We start from the raw sequence: 24,532 nt of genomic DNA, 5'->3' as shown, positions 1-24,532 counted from the left end.
TGTCTTGACATATCATGACATCTAATTATTAATTGTACATTATGCAAGTCTTGAAGACAGACAAATATCATTTGATATACTGTATAGGGGAAAAATAACTCGCGGTGTTAATATTCGCTATATTCACGGTGTTAACAAATCCATGAATTCAAGAAACAGTGAATAAATTTTAAATAATTTCCTTGTTTGTTTGGAAAATTGAGAATAGACTTTGATAGATTTCTATAGGTGTTCGTGCAGTCCATGTTCACAGTAATTGCGAGTAGTACTGTCATTCAATTAATTCTAATTATCACGCTTTACTTTAATTCAAATCGGCAGATAATAATTTGTGTTTATTCAAAAGCTGTTTTGATAGCCAACATGTTTCATCAATCATAACACGATGACCATGGGTTTTGATTACCCTGCGTAACTAATGTTACCAATGTATTTGAAACCTGCATTTTATTTCATAAAACTGAAGTAAGGTATAATGATGTATTCTCCCTGGCTTCCGGTAATCCCAGCCTTTTTAAAGAAAGAGATCTCGCGAGATCTTCCTTCTTCCGTTTGGCTTCGTTGATATAGCAGACGAATATTTTTTATCTATAGCCTATCTACCTTAATCCTTGCGGATTTTGCGTTTTACCTTAGTGATTTTACTTACTTTGGTGCAGCCTTTTGATTCGGACATGGATAGTCCTGTTTGTAGCCCAGATGGGGCAGATGTGGGCCAAGATGGCAATTCTGCAAATCATGCAGATAAAAAACTCTTGTATGGCCAAGATGGCGACCTCAAAAAGTGGGAAAATTATAGCATCCCTAAGAAAAGACTGAAAAAGGGAGCGATAGACAAAGATCGTTATGAAGACGACAGTGATTCGTCCGATCCTTACGAAGATGATAGTTCATCAGAAGAGGATGGCGAAATTGACGATTTCACTTACAAGTCGCCATTGACACAATCGCATAGCCGTGACGAGCCGCAGGCCGATTCTGGTGATGAACTAGACGCTAAGCGTTTTGATCCGCTCAGTGATTATACGGAATACATGCTTGATAAAAGTAAAGCAAAGTATGCCAAGAAGTATTTCAAACTTCATTTATCTGAAGAAAATTCGCTCCCGCATTTTAGATTATACCCTATTAGTTAACTATGTTAAGCGTATAGTTAACTATAGTAAATCCAAAGTTTTCGTCAAAGTTTTTCAAAAAAGTTTTCAATAAAGATTTTCAAAGTGTCAAAGTTTTTGCCAAAGTTTTTTAAAGTGTCAAAGTTTTTGCCAAAGTTTTTCAAATGTCAAAGTTTTCGAAAGTTTTTCAAAGTATTTTCGCCAAAGTTTTTCAAAGTGTCAAAGTTTTCGCCAAAGTTTTTCAAAGTTTTCGTCAAAGTTTTTCAAAGTGTCAAAGTTTTCGTCAAAGTTTTTCAAAGTGTCAAAAAAGTTTTTCAAAGTGTCAAAGTTATCGCAAAGTTTTTTATAGTTTCAAAGTTTTTGATAAAGTTTTTCAAAGTGTCAAAGTTTTCGCCAAAGTTTTTTCAAAGTATTAAAGTTTTCGATAAAGTTTTTCAAAGTGTCAAAGTTTTCAATAAAGTTTTTCAAAGTATAAAACTTTTCTATTAAGTTTTTCAAAGTTTCAAAGTTTTTGATAAAGTTTTTCGAAGTGTAAAAGTTTTCGATAATGTTTTTTAAAAGTATCGAAGTTTTTGATAAAGTTTTTTGAAGTGTCATAGTTTTCGATAAAGTTTTTCTAAGTATCCAAGTTTTCGATTGTTTCAAAGTGTAAAAGTTTTCGATAAAGTTTTTCGAAGTGTAAAAGTTTTCAATAATGTTTTTCAAAGTATCAAAGTTTTCGTTAAAGTTTTTCAAAGAGTAAATGTTTTCGATAAACTTTTTCTAAGTATCAAAGTTTACGATAAAGTTTTTCATAGTGTCAAAGCTTTCATCAAAGTTTTTCAAAATGTCAAAGTTTTGGCCAAAGTTCTTCTAAGTGTCAAAGCTTTGGCCAAATTTTTTCAAAGTGTCAAAGTTTTTGCCAAAGTTTTTCAAAGTGTCAAAGTTTTCGTCAAAGTTTTTCAAAGTGTCAAAGTTTTCGTCAAAGTTTTTCAAAGTGTTAAAGTTTTCGTCAAAGTTTTTCATAGTGTCAAAGTTTTTGTCAAAGTTTTTCAAAGTGTCAAAGTTTTCGCCAAAGTTTTTCAAAGTGTCAAAGTTTTCGCTAAAGTTTTTCAAAGTGTCAAAGTTTTGGCCAAAGTTTTTCATAGTGTCAAAGTTTTCGCCAAAGTTTTTCAAAGTGTCAAAGTTTTCGTCAAAGTTTTTCAAAGTGTCAAAGTTTTTGTCAAAGTTTTCCAAAGTGTCAAAGTTTTCGTCAAAGTTTTTCAAAGTGTCAAAGTTATCACTATAGTAAATCAAAGTTTTCAAAGTGTCAAAGTTATCACTATAGTTAACTATAGTAAACTATAGTTAACTATAGTTAACTATAGTATTTTTTTGTTAGGGTATACCAGGCAATCAATTTTTGAATCCGCCGGATGTCGACGATTATCTCGAGGACTTGGTGGCGGATCACAAGTCTATGAAGTTCTTGAAAATGCACGATTCCTCACTGAAATTTGTACAGAAACGAGTTTCTCAGTGCATGGGACCCTTATCTAGAATTTGGGACGAAATGGACAAAGCTAATGAGGGCACTACGTCTAGTATGGAAATCGAGGAAGTGGTGAACTTGTTGGAAAAAACTATACTCATGATTGGTCAAGTGAATGTTGCGTGTCTTTACGAACGAAGACTGAATTTCCTCGCCAAAATTCTCAAAAGTACCAAGAAAGCAAAGAGCATGTTGCGTGAAAACGAGACAAAATTTCAAGACGAGTCGGTCTTGTTTGGGAACGACTTTTACACGACCCTGTACAGGAAGTCGAAAGACAGAAAGCGTGCACGAGAGATGTCGAGGGACATCGCCAGACCAGTCAACAAGAAACCAAGACAGAGTGTTGACCAGCCCTTTCGGCAGGGACCCTCTGGTGATCAGAGAAAGTCCAGAGGGTCGAGCTACTCAAGAGGCACCGGCAGAGGCGCCATTACAAAGAAACAGAGGTATGTCAAGTTTGTCAATGAAGTCACATGTAAACATACCGATAGTAGTAGAACAAATGTCAAAAGTTCTGAGGGATCATCACAATCTCCACCCAGGTGTAGAAAAATTAAAATTAAGAGAGATTGTACAAAATCAAATCCCATTGGGGGGCAGACTAAAGCATTTTGTTTCAAATTGCGAAAAGATTACAAAAGACACTTCAGTCTTGACAGAATTAGAAGGGTACAAAATAGACTTCTTAAAAACACCCAGTCAAACATCTGTCCCAAAAATAAATTATTCAGAGAAAGAATTTCAAATTCTAGATGCAGAAATTCAAGAGATGTTACAAAAAAGAGCGGTGGAGATTGTAGACCCCAAGAACATAGTTCAAGATCAGTTCATAAGCACTTTGTTTGTACGCCCCCAAAAGATGGGGGGTCACGTCCCATTTTCAATCTAAAACGACTAAACGAATTTGTGACTTACGATCATTTCAAAATGGAAGATTTCCAAGTAGTGAAAAACATGATGATAAAAAACGACTTCATGTGCAAAATAGATCTGAAGGATGCATACTTTTGCATTCCAATACACCAAGCTCACAGGAAATACCTGAGATTCAGTTGGGGGGACAACTCCTTCAGTACACGAGTCTTCCTTTCGGATTGGCAGCCGGTCCCCGTCTGTTCACAAAAGTTATGAAACCTATCATAGCATTTCTGCGCAGAATGGGGATTCGACTGGTTATCTATCTGGACGACATTCTACTGCTGAATCAAACCAAAGAAGGGTTGATGAAGGACAGAGATTCCCTTATTTGGTTATTACACAACCTGGGGTGGTTGATAAACTGGAAGAAATCAGTGCTAGAACCCAAACAAATGATAGAGTTTTTGGGTCTAAAAGTGGATTCAGTAGAAATGAGTGTTTATTTACCTCAGGACAAAATTCAGAACATAAAAATGAAATGCCAAAACGCATTAGGATCCAACCACATTACAATCCAAGAATTGGCAAGTTTAGTTGGATCATTGAATGCAACAGTAGAGGCAGTAATTCCAGCCTCACTTTATGTCAGAGAATTACAAATGTACAAAACGAAATGTCTTGTCAAAGAAAACAGTTACAAGAACAAAATCACACTATCTCAGGAATGCAAAACAGAAATTTCTTGGTGGATCCAACAGTTAGAGGTTTGGAATGGGAAACAAATAATAACCAAAGAACCAGATCTTGTGATAGAGACAGATGCATCCACAATGGGATGGGGGTTCAATTGCCCATTTTCACAGGAAAAAATGGGGGGTCCATGGAGCCCAATAGAGAAAAAACTCCACATAAATGCCTTAGAACTGAAAGCTGCAAATATTGCTGTCAGATCAATGACAAAGAACAAGGTAAATGTACACATTCATCTGAGGATGGACAATGTAACTGCGGTTACTTATGTGAACAAGAGGGGGGGGGGGGGACAAAATCGCCCATTTTAACAAACATAGCAAAAGATCTATGGGAGTATTGCCTAGAAAAGAAAATAACTCTAACAGCGGAACATCTTCCTGGAGTTCTCAATCAGAAAGCAGATTGGGAAAGCAGGAATGTGTTGCCAATGAGCACAAACAGCTGGAGACTGAACCCAAAGATATTTACACAGATAAATTTACAATGGGGTCCTCTAGAAATGGATTTGTTTGCAGACAGGCTAAATGCACAGTTGGAGAAATACATGAGCTGGAAACCTGACCCATTTGCTATGGGAACAGATGCATTCCTAGCGAAATGGGGAGAGATGAAAGCTTATGCATTTCCACCATTTTGTCTGATACAGAGATGCATAGCCAAAGTCCAGAAAGAGAAGGGAGAGTTGGTCATTGTGACACCATCATGGCAGACACAACCTTATTACCCAATGTTATTGAACATGTCAATTGTAAACCCAATTCTTCTACCACCACAGAGAGACCTTCTTCTGTCACCAGGGGGAAACCACACCCTCTGATAGTCAACGGGACACTGAAATTAGTGGCCTGGAAAATTTCAGGCGATATAAAGAGGTGCAAGGTTTATCAACAAACACTTCCGAATTACTCGCAGCATCTTGGAGAAAGGGAACTCAATCAGCTTACAACAGCTGCTGGAAACACTGGGCTAGCTGGTGTAACAGCAGACAAATTAATACCTTTCTCTCCTCTTTGGAACATATAGCTAATTTCTTGTCAGAATTGTTCCAAAAAGGTTATGAGTACAGGTCTGTAAACAGTTATAGATCAGCAATTTCAGCTTTCCACCCAGAAATCAATGGTATTAAAGTAGGCCAAAGCAACCTCATTAAGCAGGTAATGTCGGGGGTGTTTAATTGTAGACCGCCTATGCCCAGATACACTCAAACATGGGATGTTGATATTGTATTAAAATATCTAATTTCATTAGGGCCTTGTGAAAATTTAGGCTTAAAATTGTTAACATTGAAAGTTGTCAGTCTCATGGCTTTGTCAACAGCTTGCAGGTCATCAGAATTGTACCATTTAGATTTGAATCATATGCAAATTTACCCAAAGGGAATAGAGTTTAAAGTTGTGCAGCTGACTAAAACAAGACGGGTAGGTCAAGAGCCTATGAAGTTGGTATTCAGTCAGTTTGAAAGTGAACTACTTGATGTCAGAAAACACATTTTGCAATATTTAGAGAGCACAGAACCTATTAGAAAAGGAGAAAGTAATTTTTTTCTTAGTTTTTTGAAACCACACAAGTCTGTTAAGTCTTGCACAATTGCTAGTTGGCTCAAAACAGTGTTAGAAGATTCAGGGATTAATACAGATATTTTTAAAGCTCATTCTACTAGAGGAGCTAGTACGTCTAAAGCAAACAAGTTTGGGTTATCTGTCAAACAAATCATGGAGAAAGCAAACTGGAAATCAGCAAGTACTTTCTATACTTTCTACAATAAACCTGTCCAAAATGATTCAGGATTCTCAGATTCTGTGTTAAGATTGAAGTAAATAATATCAAACCAAAACTAAAACATTTGGCTTTAAACATACATCATTATACCTTACTTCAGTTTTATGAAATAAAATTAAAAATTTTATAAGTGCGCTTTAGCGCATGCAATGAAATTAAAATTTTATGAATAAAACTGAAGTAAGGTATAAGCCCCCCACCCTCCACACCTTAGGGGCTTATACACTTACCTGAATGTTTTAGTCTTGTTTTAAAGGTACATGTGTACATGTATGTATTATACATTTGATGTTTATTTCAGTTTATGAATTACATTTGAGATTAAACATATATTTTATATGTTTTGTAGAGCTCCAACCTTTGGCGGCAAGAAGTAGCTAGAGTCCTGAGTCGTGAACAACTTAGTACTTTGTACCTTCACTACCTTGATAACAAAATTAAAAAAAAATCTTTTTTTATTTGTGCAATTATCAATTTACTGCAATGAAATTAAAGTTTTTTGAATGTTATATTGTATTTCCTATTATAAAATATATATATATATAGATATATCTTTTATCAACTCAGCCAAAAGTCAGAAGGAAGATCTCGCGAGATCTCTCTCTTTAAATAGGCTGGGATTACCGGAAGCCAGGGAGAATACATCATTATACCTTACTTCAGTTTTATTCATAAAATTTTAATTTCATTGCATGCGCTAAAGCGCACTTATAAAATTTTTAATTTTCATGCATATTAGTTCATGTATTTTTTATCGACATTTGGGTTTAAAAATCATACTAATAAATATCGAACTTACTGGGAAGTGTGGAAGGATATTATTTCGTAGTCCAATGGTTTTCCGCCGCGTTGTATTGAAGATCTCGGGTGCACATGTACTCATCGTAATAGCGTATAGGAAAGTCATTGAACGTTTAGGGACTATTAATAACTGCACTTGTGTTAATTGATTATTTATTAAATCTAAATTTTATAATAACTTACCCTGTTATTCGTGAAATAAAGACATAACTCTGATTAATGTCGTTTCCATGTAGCTATGGTATGGTTTAAATGGAGACAAGGGAAGTAACTTTTATTACATACCAAATTCCGCGAATTCAAGAAACCGCGATCGTGTCAGATGAGAGAAAAAAATGAAAATTACAACCCGTGAAATTAATCCCCTATACAGTATATAAAATGTAGATAAAATTAAATTTGTTAATAAGCAAAATATGTAAAAGTCTAGAGACAAATAAATAAAGTAAATGTAAATACAGTATATCGTGTTTTAAAGAGACAATTATTGAATGATCCAAATAAGTAAATTGAAAAAAACTGTAAAGAGAGTCTATGTTTTTGATGTAGATAATTCTAGCACTGTGTTGTAATTTACAGAGATATCTCCCTGACTGAAGGAAATCAACATAAACAACAGGATCAAGATGAAATAGATGTCTGCTGTATATGATGTATAGATTTGTGTTACAGAAATCTGTCACAGTGAGAGGTCTTAGGTGGGGTAGTCACATTTCACATGTTACATCAGACCGGGTCTGGATCAGTGATGGCTATGGCAATCTTATACTGACAAACACAAGAGGGGAAGAACTACATCATCTGACAGATATAGGTAGTGCTGTAGGAGGACACACAGTGAATTCTAACGGTGATCTAATTTATATACACAGTAGTTATAACATCATAAAACTATCAACAGGGAACAAAGTAAAGACTACGATAATACAGAACATAAAATCGCCATGGAGACCAGAGAGTGTCTACAGCTCCCCCTCCAATGGAGACCTGCTGGTCGTGATGTTTAATTATGATACAGAGACAGGCAAGGTAGTGCGGTATAACTCCACAGGAGAAGACATCCAGACCATACGGCACAACGACAACACAGACCAGGGACTGTATAGACTACCTAGCTACATTACAGAGAACCGCAATGGAGATGTTATTGTGTCTGACTGGGGCCGTGGTGTAGTGGTGACAGATCGTGATGGTAATTATCGATTCTCCTACACAGGTCCTCCATCAGGATCAGGAATAATACCACATGGAATCTGTACTGACGCGCTGTCACACATCCTGGTGTGTGATGAATACACCGGCTCAGTACAGATGTTAGATAGTGAGGGTCACTATCTGACACAGATACACACACGACAACACAGGATAGACATACTTTACGGCCTGAGTTATGATGATGACACACGCCTACTGTGGGTAGGGTCACCAAACAACAACACAGTCAACATATACAGAGTGGTACATGGAGACTCCCTGACTGGTAAGTCATATTGTATATTGTTATAGTTAAGTTAGTTTAATTAGTTTAATTATTTTACAATACTTTATGTACACATATGATTACTGGGAAAGTCATTACTGAATTAAATTACAATGATTGTTTTCAGTTTGATAACATATTACATGATTATTTTGATAACAACTTGACAAGAAATATTTCTATGATGAGGATACATTAATTATAAAACGAATTTAACTATAGACACATTATTCATATAATATGTTTATCATTTAATTAGTGCTCTTATAATGTAAACTTGGTTTAGGAAAATAAAGTTTTTAAGCTTTGATGTCTTTAACAAACACGGATTTGTAGCAGATCAAATTTAACATATTTTTTTTTTTTTACATATGAAAAAATATATTCTATTCTACATCATGTACACATGCTAAATATTCTAACTGGTGATTGATTGTTTGAACAACTCTGATTAATTTTAACTTCTGTTTTGGTTGACATCATGATTGTGGATGAAACTTTATAGCATATATACATGTATGCATAAATATTAAAGCTTCGGGTTCCTAACTTGAGGAAATCGAAGGGGGATTGAATGGTGTGGTTTAGTGTTTGTTTAACTATTTATATGTCACTGACACACTGTATGTCTAAGGAAATGGAATCTAGAGAATAGTCAACTGTTTAATGGAGTGTGGGGTGTGAGGTATAGGGAGGGATTAGGGGTTTGGAGGGGGACATTTTATTTCACTAAACAGTATATTGATATAGTTCTTTCAATACTTTATTCAAGCAAAAATAATTCAATCTATCAGAACACATACTGGCAGTTTTGATATCAACACCAGTGACATTAACCCAGCTCTGTGTAGGAATGTTGTGTATTTCTGTAGCAGGTGTTCAGTAAATCTACACTGTGTACTGGGGTGACATCGTACATGTATATTACATATAGTGTTCATTGATTGTAGCGGTTATAACTAAGTTGCATCATCTTCTCAGAATCTCTCTGTGTGTGTGTGTGTGTGTGTGTGTGTGTGTGTGTGTGTGTGTGTGTGTGTGGAACAAATAGTTAATCATTTACATTGCAGTAGACACCTAAAGATTAATTGAATAGTGAAAAATGAAAGAATGTGAAATTGTTCTTGACAAATGTACAGTAATAAAATCAAAATGTGAGACTCACCAGTAACATGAGTAATATAGGGAAAAATTGAGAAAATATATGATAATGATGAAATGCTATATATATCTATGTATATTGTGTATATTATTTTTTCTTGTTAAAAGAGCTCCCACTGGAGGATTTCAAATGGAAAAAGTTCATTATGAAAATATTTAAACAATAAAATGCTTTCTTTGTTTGTTATTACTTTTATATATGCAGCTGATGAAATGCTAATACATATTACGCGGGTTATGTAAATTTTTTCTGCAATAGCTGCGACCGTTCATTCCAGTAATAACAAACAAAGACAAACATTTTTAGCTCACCTGAGCTGAAAGCTCAAGTGAGCTTTCCTGATCAAATTTGTTCTGTCTGTCTGTAAACTTTTCACATTTTCGACTTCTTTTCAAGAATCACCGGGCTTATTTCAACCAAACTTGCCACAGAGTATCCTTGGGTGAAGGAATTCAAGTTTGTTCAAATGAAGGGCCAGGCCCTCATTCAAGGGGAGATACAGTCAAACTTGTTTTAAGAGGCCACCTTTGGGAAGTCTGGAAACTGGCCACTTAAGACAGGTGGCCTCTTATTCCAGTTTGTCCTCAAAAAGGACGTTCGGTCAATAAATAAACAACATTAAGCACTACAGTTAAATTAATTAATCATAATTAAACTGGTCAATTTCACAAAAGCTTTTTTATGTGCATATATAATAATTCAAGCTTTTTTAAAAAGAATATTAAAGAATTCCAGATGTTTAGGTTTTGTGCATGTTTCTATTCCTACATAATAGTTGAAAATCTTGCATTCATCAGTGTGCTTTTGCTACATTAAAATATAAAATTCTTTTAATTTTCATTTGAAGAAATACATACAGTGCTGACTATTATCCTTTTTTATAAAGAAAAAAATACTTGCTAATGTTTTTAAAGTCTGATTAATCTTATTGTTTATAAAGCTTTATAAAAGAATTTCTATGTAACATACACAGACACACAAATAAAATCAACCAGTTGACCAGAGAGATGTATTTACGCAGTTGAAAATCATTCCATAACACAGGTGTCAAGTGCAGTAGAGCGTAACTAATCCCTATTGATTGTCTCTTGATAGTGAAATTCACGAGATAATCATGGCATATGAAGCACTTTGTTTTCACAAGAGTAGCAATTAGGGTTTCTACATGGAATCACAATCTAAAAGGTGTGAATTTCTTTACCTTGAGAAAAGTATCAATTGTAATTAAATTCTTTTAATTTTTTAATCGGCGATCTTGAAAAATAATTACAAATTGATCTTACACGACTAATATTTTTTTTTCATAATCACAAACAGATTTCTGCGTATCTAAAAGCAATTTGTTTAATAGCATTAATAGGTTAAATTGACTATCGAGGATATAATTACCCAAGCCAATTCGTTTAAAAGATGTGATATAGGATCGCAACAAGTGACGAAATGGCCGCTTATTACAGTGTCCATAAGGCTGTTGGGCTAGGATTTGGGTGGCCGCTGGCCGCGTTACACAGGTGGCCGTTTATTCCAGTTAAAATATATCGTAAAAAACGTCGGGGGGAACTGAAAGTGGCCGCTGACCGCGAGTGGCCGTTGATTTTGGGTGGCCGCTAAGACAAGTTTGACTGTAATTGGATATTAATGAAAATTTGGTGACATATTTTAAAAATCTTCTTTCTAAGAACCACTGTGCCAGGAAAGATGAAACTTATGGGGAAACATCCTCAGGTAGTTTAAATTCAAGTTTGTTCAAATCATGACCCCCGCGGGTAGGACGGGGCCAAAATGGCCGACCAAAGTTTAACATAGAAATATATAGGAAAATTCTTTAAAATCTTCTTCTCAAGAATGACAAAGCCATAATTCATCATATTTATATGGAAGCATGCTCAGGTAATGTAGATTCAAGTTTGTTTAAATCATGACCCCCGGGGGTAGGGCTGGGCTCCGATGAGCGATGTGGCCCATGGGCCTCGTGTATTGTTTATATTTATATCTGTTTAAATTATCATTTTAAGAAGGATTAAAAATATTAATTATTGTGTTAATAATGCAAACGTCTTTGTACGTTACATTGATGGAACGGCCACTGATCAAGAAATCTGTACAGGTGATATGCCTAATGTAGTTCATGCAGTGATGAACGCAATGGGTTTTCTTAAGAAATAAAGAAGGAAATATTCAGTTGATGTAAATATATGATAATGATGAAATGCTAGGTATCTGTATATATGTATCTTGTGTATATTGTTTTATAAGTTTTTCTCTTTTGGCGTGTTTTAAAAGGTCTCCCTCTGGAGGATTTCAAATGCTGGAAACATCCAAGTCGTCCGTTATCCCAGTTCTGTATCCCGTGTGACGTCACCTTTTGTCAGATGTGCATCAGGACCTCTGATGATCATAAGAGACATGATGTTCAAGATGTAGAGAAAGTATTCAGAGAAATTCACAAGAGAAAAGGTTTGCTATGATGAAGAATGTTTTTTAGTCGAAAAATCTAGACAAAAATAATCAACTGTGTCCTTCATTTTTTAGCTCACCTGTGCTGAAAGCTCAAGTGAGCTTTTCTGATCACATTTTGTCTGTTGTCCATCTGTCTGTGTGTTTGTAAGCTTTTCACATTTTTAACTTCTAAAGAACAACTGGGCCAATTTTAACTAAACTTGCCACAAAGCATTCTTGGGTGAAGGGGATTCCAGTTTGTTCATTTGAAGGACTAAGTGCCCTAATTCCAGGGGAAATGATTTAAATATATCGAAAATTTAGTGGCATATTTTCAAAATCTTCTTCTCAAAAACCACTGGACCAGGAAAATTGAAAATTGAGTGGAAATCTCTTCAGATAGTGTTAACTCAAATTTATTCAAATCATGACCCCCAGGGGTAGGGCGGGGCCAGAAGGGACAATCAAAGTTTTACATAGAAATAATACGGGAAAAATCTTTAAAAATATTCTTCTAAAGAACAGCAAAGCCTTGATTGGTCATATTTATATGGAAGCATCTTCAGGTATTGTAGATTAAAGTTTGTTTAAATCATGACCCCCAGGGGTAGGGTAGGGCCACAATTGATGATCGAAATATTACATTTTCAGTTTACATTGGAAAAACTATTTCCTCCAAAACCACTGGCCGGGTCAGGAAAAATGAAAATCATGTGGGAGCATCCACAGGTTTTTTTTCAAATCATGACCCCTGGGGATTGGGAGGGGGCACAATAACTATCAAATTTTCCAAATAGGAATACATAGGAAAAATCTTTTTTTTTAAATCTTCTAAAAACAGCAGAGCCATGATTGGTCAAGTTATATGGTAGTGTAGATTAAAGTTTGTTCAAATCTTGACCCCCAGGGGTAAGGTGGGGGCCACAATAGAAGATAAAGCTTATAGGAATTTTTTTTCAAAACTTTAATGCCATGATTTGTCTATGAAATATGGTAACGAACTCAGTGTAGATTCAAGTTCAAATCGGGATATAGGTTGCTACCACTCATACAATACTGAACTAGCAAAAGTGCTCAGGTGAGTGATGTGACCCATGGGCCTCTTGTTGAGAGTTTAGTACCATTTCGTAACTTAATTATTAGGTCACTTGAGTTATGTTAATTATAGCTATCTGTTTTTTCTTTGTGTATGTCCATTGTGCATCTCGTGCTAATATTTGAAAATTGTTACCTTCTGTAAAATTTCAACAAATTTTGGTGAAGAGGAACAAAATTGTGAATTTCATGGTCCTTGTCCCCCTTGGGTCTGATGGGTTGGACTTAACTCAATCTCTATTATAACATTTCACCCACTTTTTAATTTGAACAGGAAAGTACATGAAGTGTCCCTTCGTTATACCCCCCGCCCCCATGTTACAACGCCACCCCCACATGCCACTAAATTTGAAGTTCTTTTCTCCTCGTTATGTAAAACCACACCATTTGGAGTATAAATCTGTCTGTTACTGTTATTATCACCCCCATTAGTTCCGTCAATAAGAATACTTTTTTAGCTCACCTGAGCCAAAGGTTTAAGTGAGCTTTTCTGATCACTTTTTGTCCATCCTCGTCCGTCTGTCTAGCTAGCTGTCTGTCTGTAAACTTTTCACATTTTCCACTTCTTCTCAAGACCCACTGGTCCAATTTCAGCTAAACTTGCCACAAAGTATCCTTGGGTGAAGGGACTCGAGTCTGTTTAAATGAAGGGTCACATCCTATTCCAAGGGGGAATCATTAAAAATTAGTGAAAAATTAATGGCATCTTTAAAAAATCTTCTTCTTAAGAACTACTGGGCCAGGAAAGATGAAACTTATTTGAAAACATCCTCAGGTAGTGTCAATTCAATTTTTTTTTACAAATCATGACCCACAGGGGTAGGGCAGGACCACAATTGACAAACAAAATTTTATATAGGAATATATAGGAATTTTTTTTTATCTTCTTGTCGAGAACAGTAAAGTCATGATTGGTGATATTTACTTTACTGTTCTCGACACTCTTGGGGTAGGGAGGGGCTACAATCAACCATCAAAGTCTTACAAAGGAATATATAAGGAAAATCTTTAACAATCTCCGTTTTCAAGAACAGCAAAGCCATGATTGGTCTTATTAAATAGAAGTGTAGATTGAAATTTTCTCAAACCCACGACCGCCTGGGGGTAGGGTAAGGTCACACTGGTGGATCAAAATTTTAGTTAGGGATATATAGGATAAATCTCAAGAAATCTTCTGGAGAAAAGCAATGCCATGATTGGTCACATTTATACAGAAGTATCCTCAGGTAGTGTACTAGATTCAAATTTTGGTCAAACCGTTACCTCCAGGAAAAGGACAGGGACACAAATTGGACAATCAAAGTTTTACATAGATTAAAATATATACTAGAAATTTTCTTTCAAATCTTCTTCTCAAAAACAGTATAGCCATAATTAGTCATTAAGGACAGATGATACAAACAACTTTTTTCCTTTGAAAAAGATTAAATATCATATCACAAGTTTAGAAAAGTGGATGGTTCTTAGAATTTTTTCTCCAAAGAACTGGAAAATGAAATAGATTTGGAAAATTCTATTAACGTTTCAATAAAAAAACGAATATAGAAAAATCACATTTAGTAAAGGTTTACAGGTGAAAATAAATTTCAGAAAATGTAATCCCGGCGCTAAAAATGTAATATAAACCTTAGAAAAATATACCAAGCCATGTGAATTTTAAGAGGAAGATCCAAAAGAAAAAAAAATGGCAATATCACATAGGCTGATTTTTACCATTTAGCTTTTCCTAATTAAATTCACCTGGCTCGGTATATTTTTCGTAACTTTATATTACACTTTTAGCGCCAAGATAACATATTCTGAAATTTATTTTCACCTGTAAAGCTTTATTGAATGTGATTTGTCTATATTTGTTTTTTCATTGAATTATAACTAATATTTTCCAAGTCTTTTTCATATTTCAGATCTTTGTAGAAAAAATTCTAAGAACCATCCACTTTTCTAAACTTGTGACATGATATTTAATATTTTTCGAAGAAAAAAATTGTTTGTATCATCTTTCCTTAATATAGAAGTATCCTCAGGTAGTGTAGATTCAAGTTTGTTCAAATCATGACCCCCAGTGTAGGGTGGAGCATCACATAGGAATACATAGGAAACATCTTTTAAAGTCTTCTTCTGGAGAACCGCAAAGTCATCATTTGTTATTTCTATATATGGAAGTATTCAAAAGAAGTGTAGATTCAAATTTATTCAAATTATGACCCCCCATTTGTATGGTTGGGCATCAATGGACGATCAATGTTTTACTAAGGAATATATAGGAAAAATCTTTTAAAATCTTCTTCCTGAAAACAGCAGAGCCAGGATTGGTCATATTTATATGGCAGTATTCTCAGGTTGTTCAAATTTATTCATGACCCCCGGGGAAAGTTGGGGCAACAATGGACCATCAAAGTTTTACATAGGAATATAGAGAGAAAATCTTCTTCTCAAGAACAGCAAAGTCATGATTGGTCATGTTTATATGGAAGCATCCTAAGGTAGTGTAGATACAGATTTGTTTAAATCGTGACCCCCAGTGGTAGGAAGGGACCACAATAAAAGTTCAGACTTACAAAATCAGAAGATATCATTGGCCCAAGGGCTCCCATTTTTTACAAAAAAAAAGGGTTGTGACCCTTAAACAAGGGAAGATAACTAGGAAAATAGAAACAAAAGTACTTGTTGCTTAAAATCTTCCCAATAACCACTGGGTAGATTATCATCAAACTTACAAAAAAGGATGAGGATGTGCTTTATATTAAAGTTTTCACTGGGAATCACTCTTGGGCAAAGGGCGTGGTCTCAAGGTCACTTCAAAGTTGACCATATAATACATTTTGTTAAAGTGTTGATATTCCTCTAAATTAGTGTCAAACTTCATATGCTGATACATGAAACTACTCAAGGAAAAATGAGGTCAAGGTCAAAAATGCTGAAGCAGTTGAATATCTCTCATCAATATGAATCAACATATGAAGTTTAAATTTATCTTGAAAGACTTCTTTAAAACTGACTTAAACACAATTTGATAAAAGTGAGGGCAAGGTCAAATGAAAGGTCAAGGTAAAAAAAAATGGTGATTCAGTTGAATCGCTTACATCAGTATGTATCAGCATAAGAAGTTTTACACAGAATCAGGAAAGGTGAGGTCAAGGTCAAAGGAAAGGTCAGGGTCAAATAATGTTGATGCAGTTGAATATCTCTCATCAATATGTATCAACATACAGTGGCTGCAATGTTATTGTTGACAACTTACATGAACGATCACATTACACACATGATTAAACCTGTTACACGAACGATCCTTCACGCACACGATTCTACACGTTACACGATTGCTGTTTCTTCACTCAAAATAGTTCAAAATATTTAGGAATGGATATTTTCAAAACGAAATCAGACACAACGCATTTTTGATTTAAAATAATCATTGCGTCACTTGAGTAAACTCAGGTGACCTATTGCTATCTGTTTTCATCCGTCGTCGTTCGTCATGCGTCGTGTGTTAACATTTGAACATTTTCAGCTTCTTCTCTGCAATCACTCAACCAATTTCCACCAATTTTTACATAAAGCATCTATGGGTGAAGGGAATAAAAATTATTAATTTCATGGTCCCTGCCCCCCTCCCCTGGGGCCTGAGGGTTGGGGCCAAAACCACTTAAATTAGTGCAATCTTTAAATTTTTTTTTCTTTACTCTTGGACATCAAGCAGTCAAACTGTTAGCATAAATGTAATGACCATTGAGTCCTCTACCAAAATTGTGAAATTCATGGCCCCAGGGTCTGGGGTTTTAGTGGGGCTGTATTGATTACGAGGGCCGTTCAAAAATTACGCGGACTGTGCTATTATTTACTCTTACAGACGTCATATAGTTATAAAATTTCACAGAAATATGTATCTTATTTTCCAATAAATTTTTGGCAAGATTGCTCTGTATTTTAAAAAAATCCTACTAAAATTATCGGTATGTTGATATCGTTGATGGATGAGGTAAGGAGCACGACAAAAAAATTGAAGCAAAAGCATTTTCAAAAATTTAACTCATTGAATTTCTAAAATTCGGGATATTTTTCAACAATTTCCTCAAATGTACCTTTAAATTGTTCTATTGTTATGTATTTAGATTTCTTACGTGATATTTGAAATACTAACAGATAATATAGTGATTTTTCTCTGATGCAGAATTCCCATAAAAACGTTTGTGAAAATGACGTCTCCTGAATTGCGGCACACCACACTTTTGTTAAAATATGTGTAATGCTATTCAACAAATAACATAAGTATCCAAAATATGATAATAAAACATGTAGTAAACTAGGCCTCTTGTGACATTTTATGCCCACAAATAGCAAATTGAAATTTTAGACAGTTAGACAGGGCTCGTATTAAGAAGATATAGACGAAAAGTTAATTTTATCCGGACTGTAAAGAACGTGATTGAGAACCAATATTATATCTCATAAGTGTTTTTGGTTTTAAAACAAAAAAAAGAATATTCTTTACTTGTTTAATAGATTTTAAGCTTGACAAGAAATGGTGTTTTGATTTGAGTAGATAGGCTCAAACTATACCAGGTACTCAAGGGAAAATGTTGAGAAAATGAAAGCTCAATCACATATTTTTTTATAATGCTTGTGATGTCAAAGATTGCTGCGCCGTGACTTAATGGTATGTCCTGTAAAATCACTCAAATTTAATACCAATTTACAACATTTTGATATGAAATTTTGAAGACCATATAAGTAAAGATTCTTTTATATTATTTGTGAAATTTTGCCCGATTATGTCGTCAAATATTTCTTCTGTGCAACAAGTCCGCGTAATTTTTGAATGGCCCTCGTATATTGTGAAAATGCTTATTTTCTTTAAAAATTCCTGTTTCTGGTTATCAAATAAACCAACTAAGTACATAGTTACGATGTGGAAAAATACCTTTGAGAATTTTATGACCCCAGGGTAAGGGGCTCTATTGGTTGTATAGAGAAAATGCAGAAATTGTTTGAAGATCTTCTTCTCTGCTCCTGGGTATTCAGCGGATGAACTACCTATATAGCTACGATGAGCAAGGGCCATTCTTCTTGAATTGTGAATTTCAACGCCCCTGGGTCAGGGGTACCATAGGGTGGGGGGGCTCTACTAATATACTAAAAATGAATTAATTGATTGAAAACTTCTCCTTGTATTAATCAAATATTTTTGATAAGCTAGGGTGCCTTTTCCAAAATTGTGAAATGTATGGACCAAGGGTCAGGAGTTCATGTGTGGTAGTGTCACTATACTGATTAATGCTGAATATTACTGATTTGTAGAAATTAGGAATGTGTATTTTTTTTCTTATTTCAAAGTACAAATATTTATCAAAAAAAACTTATCAAATATTAACTTAACTGTGCATACAATAATTAAAGTGCCGTCGCCTACACCTGTAATTGTGTTATCGCCAGTGACTGTGTATATACAGTGACCGAAGTTCTTTATTTGTCACCTTTTGAGGTCTTTAATTTTGGATGTCTTCAATGATTTGTTTTCATTCACGATCGTTTAAGTCTGTTCGGTTATCTTTAAATTATTTAGAATTATTTGGTAAATGGTACCGAAATCTGACATGCGTAGGTATGCCGCTATCGACTTAAAAATGCAAAGATATATTTTGGTTATATATGTACTAGTAATTGAAGATTGAAAAAAATATTTCAGGCGGAGTAAATTTAGGGAATATAGGGTATACAATAATAATACAATTCCTTCTGTTTCGTCAGTGTGATCATTACATAGAGGCGTATCAGATTGATTAAAGCGTTTTCCCAAACAAAAAATGTGAATCATTTGTAATTATTGGTGTATTAAATTGTTGTCTTTTGTGTGTGTGTATTTTTTTAAATAAATAAATTAAGTACAATAAATCATTTTCTTTGGACTCGATGTTTTTAAACATGCACTAAAAACTTAATAAAAACAACATTGGGGTTTAACACAGCTTAACTGAGTTTAAGAAAACTAACAGACTTGTACATGTATTTACAATTTTACCGAGTACCCGGGTACTCGATCGGAAAAACGTCCGAGTAACCCATTATCAAATATTGACCGATTTGACATCTCTAGTTGAAATGCATTTTTTTGTTCCCCAACTATGTCTATGGGTATAAATTAACCAAAAAACATGCTAAGTGTATATATGATTAGCAATGGTGCCTCTTTCAAAATTGTGAATGCCATGACGTCTAGTTAAAAACATGAACCAAAGTCCTTTGCATTATGCTCAGGTGACCTTTAAGGCCCATGGGCCTATTGTTGATATTATTTAATCGACTTTGAAAAAAAGTATATATTAATGGAAATTTCTGGAACCGCACTTGTAAGACTTTTTAATCATTTTAGATAAAAAATAGTTATTTCCGTAACTTAATGCTGATTTTTCTTCGTGATATCATTATGATCATCAGATGTACATGTAACTTGTCTGTAAGTTTTGATTGAGTTAAATATAATATTCAGAGAGTTTTGATTGAATAAGATATCATAATATTCAGAGGGACGGTAAAAATGGAATGAAAATGAATTAAATTAAAAATTATCCATTTTTCCATTATTTCTCTAAAATCCGAAACTTTTTTTCAAATCGTTTATGTAGAGAAATTTTGAAAATAAATAACAGTAAGCACGAGTTATAAACATTGCTAAAAAAATCATGATGGTACATGTTTATATAACTATTTGTAAAAAAAATTTTTTAAAAATTAATTTCGATGTATTGATTCAAAAAAATATTATGACCATAATAAGAAAAGAAAATCGTTAAACACTGTTTAACTAAGTACCGTTTATCACAAAACTTCATGCTTTACTTGGTGAGAACACAATATTGTACGACTTACTATATTAATTATTACTAATCGGTAATTAGTTCGTTCTGCTTTCAATTATTAAATCGCGCTTTATTTATTTTATTTCAATAAAAAGCTTGTTTTACGAACAACATTCCGATAAAAGTTTACAAAACGAAATCTACACGTTTTTTTAACGCACGATCACGCACGATTAAAAACGCAAACGATTTTGTTTGATACACACACGATCTCGTACGTTACAATAACGATAATTTTTACACGAAATTCTACACGACTGGGTTGTCATTCATTCAATTTCAAATTGTTTTAGAGGCATAATTTGGACATTTTAAAGCCTATGATCATAAAACTTTGTACACGTAAGTTGATGCATCTTGGGTCCTTGAAAATTATCAACTGAAAAGTAGGTCACCATTGCCTACTTTTGAAGTTTTATGGCTATATTTAAATATTTATGGTACTTTTCGGCTAAGAATCATCACAATTTATCAGCTGATGTATTTTGGGTTCTCATAGTAGGTCGATCACCGTGACTTACTTTTAAAATTTTATGGCTGTATTTAAATTTTTAATCACTGTTTGGCTAAAAATCATTTCACAATTTGTCAGATGTCCATTTTGCATCCCTGAAACGACAATTGATAAAAATATTGTCATGATCGTCCATTAGTTTAAAATTTTTGTCTTTAAGTGAATATTTCATGTACTACATGTGGTTGGCTTAGAATCATCAATCTTTGTCAATTCATGCATCTTGCGTCCTTAAAGTATGTCTTCTGAAAAGTAGGTCACTGTGACCTACTGTGGAATCATTTTTATTGTAGAAGGCCCCGGGTCAATGCAATACTTGTGGGTAGCCAAAAATTTCCTGGTTCGTGGGGACGTTATTTTATTATGGCTGTAACATTTCTATTTCGTTTATTTTTTCTTAAAAGTTCATCACAGAAGGGTTTCGTCAATGTTGGTTTTTCAAGTTACTAAAAACGTACGGCGAGCTTGCACCGACATATTACAGCCGTGATGTCACTTAAATTATGAATCATTTTAACAAATAATAAAAACATGTTCGTATATACGTTCTTTGTAAATTCGTGCATCAGGGTTACCCAAAAGCCTTCGAAAATTGTAGGTCACAATGATGATTCTTCAGTACTTTTGAAATTTTAGATTATAGTTTTGAAAATATATTAGGTATCAATTGGCTTAGAACCACCAAACTTAGTTGTTGCATCTTGGGTCCTCTGCAAATGAAAAGTGATAAGTAGGTCACCATGACCTACTCTCAGGTACTAATTAAAATCATCTTGGGTTCTCAGAGTGATTCATCAAAATTGTAGGTCATGATGACCTACCTTTGGAATTTCAATACTATATCTAAATATACATCATACTTAAATGTTTCAAATAGAAGTGGCAGATTATCAGCGATTCAGGGTCCTTGGGCCTCTTCTTGCCTAATTCAATTTTTATACTTTGTCGCTATTCTTCATGCTAAGTAAAAAGAATTAATTACTGCATTTAATAGTAGAAACATATATATTTATAGAAGAATCACAGTAATGCACACACAAAAAACATGACATTATTAGCTTTTCTATGCCAAAGCCTCAAAGAGCCTAGAATGCTATTACCATTTGTGCAGTGTGAGTAATCATTTTTGCTCAAGTGAGCTTTTCTCATCACGTGTTGTCTGTTGTACGTCTGTGTTTCCGTTCGTCTGTAAACTTTTCACATTTTCAATTTCTTCTCAAAGAATCACTGACCTCATTTTTACCAATTCGGTGGATACAAATCATATTTGGGCAAAGGGGAGTTTTATCAAAAATAAAGGTCCCTCCTTACAAGGGCATATAATCAAGAAAAGTAAAAATGAGACCAGGTCATTAAAAATCTTCTCAAAAATCACAGGGCCAGAAAAACTGAAACTTATATAATAGCATCCTGGGGTAGTGTAGATTCTAAATTGTTCAAATCTTGACTCTCTGGACGTAGGGTCGGGCCATAATAGGGAATCAGAGTTTTGCAATGAAATAATAAAAGTAAAATCTTTAATCTTCTTCTTCAGAAAAACTGCACCACAAAAGCTCAAACTTATATAAAAACATCTTTGGGTAGTGTGATTCTAAATTGTTCAAAACGTAACCCCCAGGGTAGGCTGAAACCATCACAGGGAATCCAAGGTTTACATTAAAATATATAGGAAAAATCTTAGAAAATCTTCTCAAAAACCATTGGGTCAGAAAAATTGAAACAGATTTGAAATCATCATTAAGTAGTGTAGTTGTTGAAATCATGATCTCCATGAACTGAAAAATAGGACACCATTACCTACATTTGAAATTGTTTTGCTTTGTAAGTTGATGCATTTTGGGTTCTCATAGTGTGTCAAATGAAAAGTATCTGACATACTTTTCAAAGTTTATCTATATCATTAAATTTGGCATATTTAGATTTAGCACAATCACCATGAGTATTTTTGAGTTGTTGGCGTATATCATGAAATTGCGCTATCACTTTGCAGCTGTATATGGAATTAATATATGTATTTATGATATATGATTTCTTAGTGGTATTCGTGAAATAGCACAACAATATCCACGCCAAAGACGATGAAATATAAAGCCCGCTTTTTAAGTACACACAGTAGGTTACCATGACCTTATTTGAAATTTTACGGTTTGAATTAGTAATTGGCTTTGAATAATCAAACCTTGTTAGTTGATGTATTTTGAATCGTCAGAATATGCCAACTAGAAAGTAGGTCATAGTGAACTACTTTTGGGATTTCAAGGCAATATCTAAATATTTCAAATAATCAGAAACTGAAAATCAACAAATTTTATTAGTTGATGCATTTAAAGGTCTTGGAGTGTCTTGTCTAAAACGTAGGTCACGGTGATCTACTTTTGGGAATTTCATGGATATATCTAGTAATGGGCTCATTCAACTTTGTCAGTTGAAGCATTTTGGGTTCTCAAAGTGTTTTAACCAAAATGTAGGTTATGAAAGCCTACTTTTTAATTTTAAAGTGTTATTTTAATATGCAGCATTACATTGAAGTGAAGTGATATGTTGTAGAATTTATCAAAAGAGTGATTCAATGCTCTTGATCGTCCTGTATTTTATTCTTCATAACAACAGTCAAGGAGAGTTATAAATCTTGAATACAGTAGTTTTCAATTTATTTTGATCAGTTATTCCAGGTATAGTGAAGACACTCTTCTTCTTTTGGCCAACGCTTTTGTGTACATAACGATACCAAATGAACAATAAACATATCCGCAAATTGTTGATTGTTTTTCACAATGTGTTACCAAAACAATGAATGATATTTGACTTTTTAATGTATTATCTACATGTATGAAACAATTATATTGATTATGACTATATATTTTGAGAAATTGACATACCTGAGGGTTGTCCCGTATAATCGTGGACAAGTTGTCTCGCATGAATAATAGTCATCGCTGCGTTCTGAAATTTTCACTACTTCTTAGTACATATTTTCTGAATAAATGTAGCAAATTTCAAATAGATATATAAATAAATAAACGAATTAAGAGATTTAATATTATGAATTGTATCGCCTTACGGCGCAGGATGATCAACGTCAAAGTGCCTAAAATAGGGTCAAGTAAACTCAAAATTTCATCTTTGCACTAAGAATAAAGTTGGATAAGTCCAACTCAATTTCGAAATTTCATTGAAGCACATATTTAAGTCTTCATAAACAATTGAGGAACCAATTTGGCACAAATGTACGACTCCTGATGATTTATTAGTAAGATACGGACAATATTTTTAGCAACATCATTCAACTAATAGACAAATATTGACGCGGTCAACATTGACAGCGTCTTTATAGCCTTTACAATTGTAGTTTTTTTTGTATGTCTTGTGCCATTACTGATCAAGAAAGACTTTACTCAGAAAACTCCCATTTCATTTATATACTAAAGATTTGACAATTTTTGGGCGATTTTGTTCTTTGTATTCATTTAAAGTTTTATACACGTTATTACACCGTTAAATCATAGCGAAGTAAATGATCTTCGGTGCGCCTTAACGTCACCAAACGTCACCATTTTTCGTGTGTTGTGTTTACCACTTTCCCATTTCAGTGAAGTGCATATGTTGAAATTTATCAAAAATTGACCAAATGCATTGAAAATTTTAACCCTAAACAACATTTAAGGAGAGTTTTCTTTCAAATAGTAGTTTTCAATTCTCTTATAAAATCTTTTTTTTGGCCAGGTATAGTGAAGACCTTACCCTTTGCACATTAAAACAATAAAATGAACTATATTTTTGTGTATATTTTATCCAAAACATTTTAATTAACTTAAATATGTTACATAAACATTCATGAAAATTTGAGCTTTTTTTTCCATTATTTTTCGAAAAAAAAAACGCTTTGTCCACGATTTTACGGGACAACCCTCGTATAAACCGATATCAAGTGATTTGTATCATTTGAGCAAGTTGAAATAATAATTGAAAGGCCAGTACGTTCTGGACGTGTACTTCACCTCTGAATCATTATAGGGCCTGGCCACAATAAAGTATTGAATTTATAAAAAGCAAGGCCATAATTTGTAATATTGATAATAAATTCAAATTTGTTAAATATCCAGCTGCACCCTGGGGGTTGGGCAGAACAACAGTAAAAGATTATAAAAAGATCGTGAAAATATAAA

The 24,532-nt window shown here is 34.0% G+C and overlaps 2 protein-coding genes across 2 annotated transcripts in view; both read left to right on the top strand.

The window, feature by feature from the left end:
• Positions 1–654: 654 nt before the first annotated feature.
• Positions 655–6,466, top strand: LOC134240705 (uncharacterized). The gene is made up of 3 exons (XM_062722775.1): positions 655–1,047; positions 2,486–3,074; positions 6,368–6,466. The coding sequence occupies exons 1-3, from the start codon at positions 675–677 to the stop codon at positions 6,393–6,395; spliced, it is 990 nt and encodes a 329-aa protein (XP_062578759.1). The 5' UTR covers positions 655–674; the 3' UTR covers positions 6,396–6,466.
• A 1,004-nt stretch (positions 6,467–7,470) lies between these two features.
• LOC134240685 (uncharacterized) overlaps positions 7,471–24,532 on the top strand; it is a 39,312-nt gene continuing 22,250 nt past the window's right edge. Inside the window, exons 1-2 of the mRNA XM_062722753.1 lie at positions 7,471–8,299; positions 11,745–11,918. Of these exons, the coding sequence (XP_062578737.1) occupies positions 7,471–8,299; positions 11,745–11,918 (1,003 nt within the window). The remainder of the gene's footprint in view (positions 8,300–11,744; positions 11,919–24,532) is intronic.

Source organism: Saccostrea cucullata, unplaced genomic scaffold (genome assembly GCF_032062105.1).
Source record: "Saccostrea cucullata isolate Sc308-1 unplaced genomic scaffold, CSIRO_AGI_Scuc_v1 ctg7298, whole genome shotgun sequence".
Classification (NCBI taxonomy): domain Eukaryota; kingdom Metazoa; phylum Mollusca; class Bivalvia; order Ostreida; family Ostreidae; genus Saccostrea; species Saccostrea cuccullata.
This window is presented reverse-complemented; position numbering and strand designations above follow the sequence as displayed.

Coding starts and splice junctions, on each gene's coding strand:
- LOC134240705 (XM_062722775.1), top strand. CDS start 675: ATGGATAGTCCTGTTTGTAGCCCAGATGGGGCAGATGTGGGCCAAGAT. Junction 1,048..2,485: donor GGAATACATGCTTGATAAAA/GTAAAGCAAAGT, acceptor AGGGTATACCAG/GCAATCAATTTTTGAATCCG. Junction 3,075..6,367: donor GCCATTACAAAGAAACAGAG/GTATGTCAAGTT, acceptor TATGTTTTGTAG/AGCTCCAACCTTTGGCGGCA.